General features: G+C 38.9%; 1 protein-coding gene across 1 annotated transcript in view; it reads right to left on the minus strand.

Annotated features, from left to right (window-relative positions):
- Positions 1-8,017, minus strand: part of WWC2 (WW and C2 domain containing 2) — a 162,973-nt gene that overhangs the window by 78,775 nt on the left and 76,181 nt on the right. The window contains exons 4-5 of the mRNA XM_018576217.1: positions 5,283-5,359; positions 4,769-4,848 (exon numbers count right to left, since the gene is read on the minus strand). Of these exons, the coding sequence (XP_018431719.1) occupies positions 4,769-4,848; positions 5,283-5,359 (157 nt within the window). The remainder of the gene's footprint in view (positions 1-4,768; positions 4,849-5,282; positions 5,360-8,017) is intronic.

Consider the following 8,017-nt stretch of genomic DNA (forward strand, 5'->3'; position numbering starts at 1 on the left):
ATATATGATCTTCTCCAGCCATTTCCTGTCCACATGTAGTTGCTCCAACATCAGCTGCACATCATTGCTCAGGACTGGCTTCCTGATACTGACAAAGGTGGACCATGTCTGTATTATGTATGTTGGGTTCAGCAGCTTGTAGTCTCCATCATCATGAGTGCATGTTACAGTGTGGCAATGCATAGGCACAATTGGGAGACCGTTATTACTACATAACAGGACTTGGCAGAACAAGGACCTTATTGTAGGATAACAGAGTATTCTTCAAATGAAAATATAATCAAGAGAAAAGCAGTAAGAATAATACTATTTTAGATATACCACAAAAGTACCATTACTATAAAAAAAGTTTCCACCGTCCAATACGCAAATTAAAAACAGGACAACGTTGTCCATAGCACCGCTCCTTTTCTCAACAAGTAATCCTCAACTACTCTAACTATCCAAAATGCAAGAATAACTTATTCTTCAGTCAGCTAATTGTTAATGTTAATTTTATCTCAATTGTCATATTATTTAACATGCAAGTTGTGCAAATATCTGTAACACCCCCAAGTATTGCTTTATATCTTCACCATGCAGCACTAGGCTATATAGAATTCTCTAATTGTCTTGCACATACAGTGTATCCAAAGAATACCATATAGCCATAGTGTCCTTCCCATTCATGAATGGTTGTGGTACTTCAATTCATCAGTTCATACATCCTTATAAAAAGATACATTTCCATAAAGAAATATAAAGCAGATTGTTAAAGAAATGCAACATTAATGTACATTGCAACAGCTGATATTAGATATGCGTAGACACCCAATTCTTCGAATAGCGTTGTGTGACATCTCACCTTCCATTGGGGGACACTGGAACTGGGCCATAACAGACTAAAACCTCCGAGAGAGACACTGGATCCCTTATATTTTGCACATTCCCGTATTTTGACTTGGAACTGTGTCTTAGTACTTCAATGGCTGTGTTTAAAAGGGACGTTTGAGAAATAGGCTAAAACACATGAAACCTGGGTGTCCATGCCACATATCTTAGATCTGCTGTTACATTGTACGTTACTGCTCTTTTGTTGAGAGAAATATAAACAAGTTTTACTTATTATGATAACTTAGGAGCTAGAAGACAATCCCTGGAATTCATAGTGTGTGTCATAGACACTCATTAGAAATCTGTCTCCCACCTGTGGAACACATGACACAACTTGCAACAGATTCACATAACAGTCGGTAAGGTGTGTATGAACCTGTTGCAGAATTGCCTCAGACAGAATTTTGTCTGCAACACAATACTCGCATATGAGAGATAATTTACTACAACATGGAAGAAGTCTTATTTACCTCCACATTTATTACCGATATGGCGGTATTTCATAATGGGTATATTGCAGCCATAGTGTCGGAAACCAAAAGGGGTGACCATAAGAACTACCTGAATGTGCCACGTGTCGGAAATAGTAAGAAAACGTTTGCACGGTTTTCATGGGTTTTGTGCAGTACTTACTAATACTGCCATAACACCAGACAAATGGAGCAAAATACTTGACTGAATCGCCCCCCGTGTGAGTTAGTGTGGGTTCAGGCAGTGAACAGGGAAACAAATGTCAGTCCTCAGGGGGCCTCTCACTTTTGACTTTAAGCTCCAATAATACTAAATAAGGGGTCAATTAAGATATTCCAGAGGTAAACCTGTAGAATTATAATTTACAGAGGAACTTGACCCACCAATTTAATGTCTCCCAAAACAGTTATTTGTAAAGCATGCCAAATGTCAAGGTTGCCAGTGTACTTAGTTCAGCTCTCAACCAAAGTTTCAAGCTACAAAACAGAGCAGGCGCCACCTCCTAGTGCAGCATGTCTGTTGACCAAATAATGAAATAAAAGAGTAAAAAGGTTCTACTCACTAATCCTAAAGGAATAATCAATAACAGAGTCTGATGGTCCACAAAACACTGTATAGTGGTAGGTGTACCCCAAAAGGGGGGGGGGTGCTAATGCGTTTTGGGGTAACCAACCCCTTCCTCAGAGCAAGACCTGCAAAACTTGCAAGCTATGATCAGCTATGGCTGGTGTCATAGCTGATCACATGTGCAACACCATGGTAACTGCAATCCAAATAGGGGCTAAGATGGCAATCCTTTGCTGTAAAGGATAGGAGGGTGTAGTTCCCCTTTAAGACTAAATATTCTGACTCTTGCACAGGCCAAATTTTGACTTGTTCTCTAAACTATATATTTTTGTAATGCACAAATTGCCTTACAAAGCTCAACTTTGCATGGGAGACTCAGGTGTGGATAGAAATTCTAATTATGGCCACATCTAGCAACATTTTTTGCTCGGGGGTGAAGTTTGCAAAGGGCTCAGCTTGGCGATCATCAGGTGGAAAAATTTTGAGAACTGTTTACATACTGACATTTGCAAACACATACAACAGTTTAAGGCCCCAGTTGAAGTCACTTTAACTGAACAAACAGGGGCTGATGGTTTAAAACAAACTTTAAAAAAAATATCAGATTTCAACTGTTATTTATCCCCTGCAGGTGGGAAATTACATGCTTAACCCCTTCGTGACTGGAGACGTACAGTGTACGTCTTGTCACTTTGTGCCTATATGACTGGCCACGTACACTGTACGTGACGAGTTATATCAGGCTTTGTAATGCCGGTATTTGCTGATTCTCAGCATTTAACAGTCATTCATTAATGTCTCAGTATTGAGGCATTAATTAATGAAATAATTAAGCTTTTTGTAAAAGCTTCTTCCTTTCATTAATGAAAGAATGAAGCCGTTACATGCAAATAGAGGACCGCAATTTGCGATCCCGTATTTGACAGCTCAAAATAGCAGAGAGGCAGCAGTGACTCACCTCACCTCTCTGCTATTTGTTTTGACAGCTCGAGAGCCCGATGTTTGGATACATTTCACCAAAGAGATACAATGTATATCTTTTGAGTGAAATGTATCAGTTCTGATCGTCTAGGCACGATCAAAGAGCTTTTAGTGAGATCTGAATCTGACTAAAGTCAGGATCAGTCTCTAAGGTTATTATTAGCTGTTCCTAAGTTTGGATCAGCCTAATAGCCAAAAATAAAATAAAAAAGTTAATTTATCAAGCTGTCACAGTGATTGCTTGATATAAATTGACAAGAAAAAAAAAGGTTATTTTTTTCATTTTTTTTTTACAAAGTGTAAAAAAATAAAAATAAAGTGTAAAACAAAATAAGGAAAATATAAATTATATATAAATATATTTTTCATACTATAAATAATATAAACAAATTCAAAAAAAAATAATAATAATCAAAACTTGTGAAAAAGGTGTTTTCTTCTAGTTTTTTTCCTCATTTTTTTATTTTATTCAAACTAAGTGAGGGGTTAGGTACACATATGTGATATAATTATATAGCCCTATCTGTCCTCTAAAAAACAATATATAATATGTGTGGGTACATTTAGTAAGAAAATATATTACTGACGTGGAAGAACCACACAGCAAAAATGTAAAAAATGTGTCAGTCATTTATGAACAGAACCTGAAAACTAGCTCAGTCATGACGGGGTTAAGGCCACTTTCACACAGTTAGTCTGATCAGGTCCCTCTGTCAGTTTTTCGAGTGGACCCAACTGGATGCACATTGCTAGTCTGACCGGGTCTCAACAGACGGTTGTCCATTTACACCCAGTTACCCCCGACTGCGGTCATGTCTGGAAAAACAAACTGAACAGTGTTCCGTTTCAATGGACCTGATCGTGCCGGAACAGGGGGTAATCTGCTGTAAACGGACAAACATCCATTTACATCCGATTCCCCATAGACCAACATGGGGTCCTGTCTTTTCAGGTTTTTCATCCATCACAAAATGGAGGTAAAAACTGGAGGGGCACGGATGTCACAGCAGTGACATCTGATCCTTACCTCTCTGATCAGAGAGGGATCCCCTCCTGATTAGCCCATGTGAAAGGAACCTAAGGCCAGATTACCCATAGTTTACCAAAACTGCTCTCTTGGATATTGGTTGTCTTCACATATAGCAATCTTCACTGTGCATGTGGGTACATGTTTAGTGTGGATGGGGAATCAACAAATTTCGAATCATTTATGGCCAACCTAACTCCCTCAGATCTGTTGCTAGGACTATCTGTGGTGGTCAAACTTAATCCATAGACATCCCAATCACTGCTTAATCTCAACTGGAGTGATGATCATCTATATAGATATCTTAAAAACTAACATGAAATGTAAAAACATAAAACATAGATAAATATGTAGCTAATAGGAAGCTGTCGTTTCTATGACATTTCAAATCTTAAACTAAATGAAAGAAACAAATCATTAGTGGTAAAAAATGACCAGTCTCATCTTCCTCAGTTTATACAACGGACTGTAAATGTCATAATGTCAAGAGATATGTGAAAGATTACAGTTTAGCATTAGAACTAATCTCTGCTTTATTATCAGCTCATATCTTGTTCTAACTAATCTCTGCCTTATTATCAGTACATATCGTGGTCTAACACTTTCTCAGCCCCAATGCCACAGTCTGTTACAGTAGGAAAAGTGTAATGTCACAAGCAGAAGATTATCATTTCAAGGCAAGAAAAGTGGCGGAACCTCATGACTTGTGATGGAAAACATTCTTATTTTTCTACGTGTTCTTAAATACAAAGGTTATGCTGATTGAAGGACATGCGAAGCACTGACTGTGCCAAGCCAGGATACCAACTAAAGTGTTGACAGAAGAAAGTTTTGTCATTAAATACTCACCGCTGCAATGTCTGGAACCCCTGCTCCTTGTACAGTAGTTCCTGCTTCATTTGTGACAGCTCCCTCTTCAACTTTTTAACCTAGTGGAAAAACAAAGTTGCAATCTTAAGCATACATTAAGTTGGCAAACTACAATGAACTTAAACTAAAAGACCAGCCAAAACCTTTTCCCTAGCTTTGGATATAGTGGGGGAGGGTTTGTAAGACAAAGTACAAGAAATCCAAAAATGTACAGTTGTCACCAAACAAGAATAGAGGGATGTCTTTAATGGGGTCACTTCCTTTGGTGATAACTGTTGGGATGATCACATTACGCTAACAAAATTTAAAAAAAGTATTAGCTGGAGTTACACTTTAGGCACGTTAGTAGTTTTATAGGCTAACACACGCACATATACACACACACATACACACAGAGACACAGAGAATGATGTATCCATTCTTTGCCAGAATTGTCCATTGACATAGATCCTTCTGCATTTGGAGCACAAATTAAGAACTGGAGGAAACGTACCCTGACTTTTGTTGTGGAGATCTCTGCCTTAAGGATATCAGGGTCATACTTGGTACTTGAGGATGAACCTGAAAATACTGAACAAGATAAAATAACATAGATTAATGCTGAACTCCAGACAAAAGAGTTTCATTTGAAAAGGAATTAGCTCAGCTGAGGAAAAGGTGTCCTGGATTAACATTTTTGGTTTGCCAGTGTCCTAACCTCCTGTAGGTGGCAACAAAACCTGCATGTCCAAGAATTATTGCAATCCTGTGCCCTTCCTGTGGAGGTTAAATAAATATTGTATTCTGATAACTGTATGCAAAATACATAATACAAACTACAATACTGCCAGAAGTGTTAAAGGACCACTTCATATAGTAAATTTTAGCACTACATGCATTAGATGCATACAGTTAGCAGGATAACACATTTTTGCATTATATGTGTGCTTTAAAAAGGAGCAACACACGTTCCCCATCCTCACATCCCTTCTCTAGATTAACAGCAGAACACAGAGCAATATTTACATCTGAGCACTAAATCCGTCCATGCTGATGTATCACTGCATACAGTGCAATTATACCAGCATGGATCGCTTGCCACACCAGATTTTACCTACAGTGCTGCTGCAATGAAAATGTGATTACCGCAGGTCCCAGCCTAGGGCGAGGAATAGTATAGAAAAGAGACACCCCTCCGGGCTGCTGAGCAGAGAGCTATGAATCTGCCTTTACAATTTATTTTTGTTTGTTTGAAGCAGAAACTGCTTTTTATTCATGCTAAATCCTAAAAAGTACATTTTTGTTTTATTAAAACAGAAAATGAAAAGCACATTATTAAAACAGAAAATGAAAAAGCAATAACGGTGGAGGTAGATGATGTGGTAAACACATTCATTTTGGATAGAGTAAGGGTGGGCTATAACCCCTGCCAGCTTTCTTGCCATCTGTGTCCAATTAGCGAGATCACTCTCCGATACAGAAGCAGGAGAGAAGCTGATGAAGCAGATCTCTTCTTCATCAGCTTCTCTGGGGGTCCGTAGGCGACATCAGGGGTCTTGGAGAGCCCCGATCTCTCCATAAAGAGAACCTGTCATGTGAATTGGCTATCACATAGGGCATTTCTCAGCCCCCTATGTGATAGCAATAAAGTTAAGTGTAAAAAAAAAAAAAGTTTTAAAAAAATTAAAAGCATAAAAAAAATAGTCACAAATAAAAAAATATTTAAAATAACAAAACCATTTTTTTTAAAGTCCCCCTCCCCCCCACATACACACACAAACATGCATCGTGTGCCTCAACGTGTGAAAACGACGATTCCGGCAATTGTGGCGCACGTTACATATCGTCGCGAACGTTGCAGTGAGAGCAATAATTTGAACTCCATTAATCACTGATAACACTAAACTGCGTCGCCTATGGCCAATTTTGGGTGTGGCTTGTTTTCTGCGATTTTGCGGGCGCGTGCAATTTTAAGGCTCGACATGTTTGGTGTCTATTTACCCGACATGACCCCAGCTTTTATATTTTACCAAAAAATTGGGGTGATAATAAATGTTCCATAACATTTAAAAGGGAAACAGTTTTTTCCCCACAATTTAGTGTATTTTTTTGTTATATAGTAAAAAAGAAAAACCCCAGTGGTGATTAAATACCACCAAAAAATGGTATAAAATTCATTTCAGTACAGCGCTGCATGACGGAATAAACGTCAGTCAAAGTACCGCAGCGCTGAATACTGAAAAATGGCCTGGGCAGGAAGGGGGTTTAACACCCCAGTCTTCAAGTGGTTAATAATGGCAATAGATAACCCGTTATATATACAAATCATAAACATAACACTGCATGGCTGTTTATTAACCATTATAATAGTCACACCTAGGTGTTTGTAATATCTAACTCGTGACATTCATCAGAAATTAGTTGTCATCAGGTTAATGTAGTCACACTAAGGCCCCATTCACATTACACACATTCTTTATGATTACATAGCATTTGAGGTTGAACAAAGACATTAGTCCATCAAGTCCAACCTATTAGGATCTCATTCTAGGAGTACCTGTACCCCTGTATATTGCGGTCCCTTAAGAAATTGTCCAAAAGTTTCTTGAACAATTCCACATTATTTGCTGAAATCACCGCCTGTGGCAGTGAGTTCCAGACCCTAACCGCTCTAACTGTAAAAGAACCCCCTTCGCCCCTTGTGCTGGAATTTTTTTTCCACCAATTTTAGGTGGTGGCCTCTAGTTTTTGTAATGGAGTTAATTTTAAACAGTTTATCGCTAATGTTGCTACCACCATTGAACATTTTGTACATGGAGATCACATCCCCCCTTAATCTCCTCACCTCCAATGTGAACATGTTTAAATTTAGTAGCCTTGTCTCGTAGCTCTGGTCCGCCATACCCTTTATTAGTTTGGTTGCCCTCCGCTGGACTTTTTCCAACTCAAGGACATCTTTTCTTAGTGCTGGTAATGGCAGCCAAATGCAGCAAGGAAGATGTGCATTTTGTTGCGGTCAAAAACGAAGCCTGAAAAGCTTCATAAACTCATTTTCTGCACGTCGGGCAGCCCCTTCGGGCTGCCTTATGTGGACAAACTAAAATGCTACACACATTTACATTAATTCAAGCGTGAATGTGAGCTGAGGGCCTATTTACACTGTTGTGTTCTGAAGCACTAAAACACCGTGTCATTGTACCCCAACGTGTCAACAACCCCCCCCCCCCCCCCCCCCCCTACATCTCTTCG

The sequence above is a fragment of the Nanorana parkeri genome, unplaced genomic scaffold (assembly GCF_000935625.1).
Source record: "Nanorana parkeri isolate BGI_ZX_2015 unplaced genomic scaffold, ASM93562v1 scaffold60, whole genome shotgun sequence".
Taxonomy (NCBI): Eukaryota; Metazoa; Chordata; class Amphibia; order Anura; family Dicroglossidae; genus Nanorana; species Nanorana parkeri.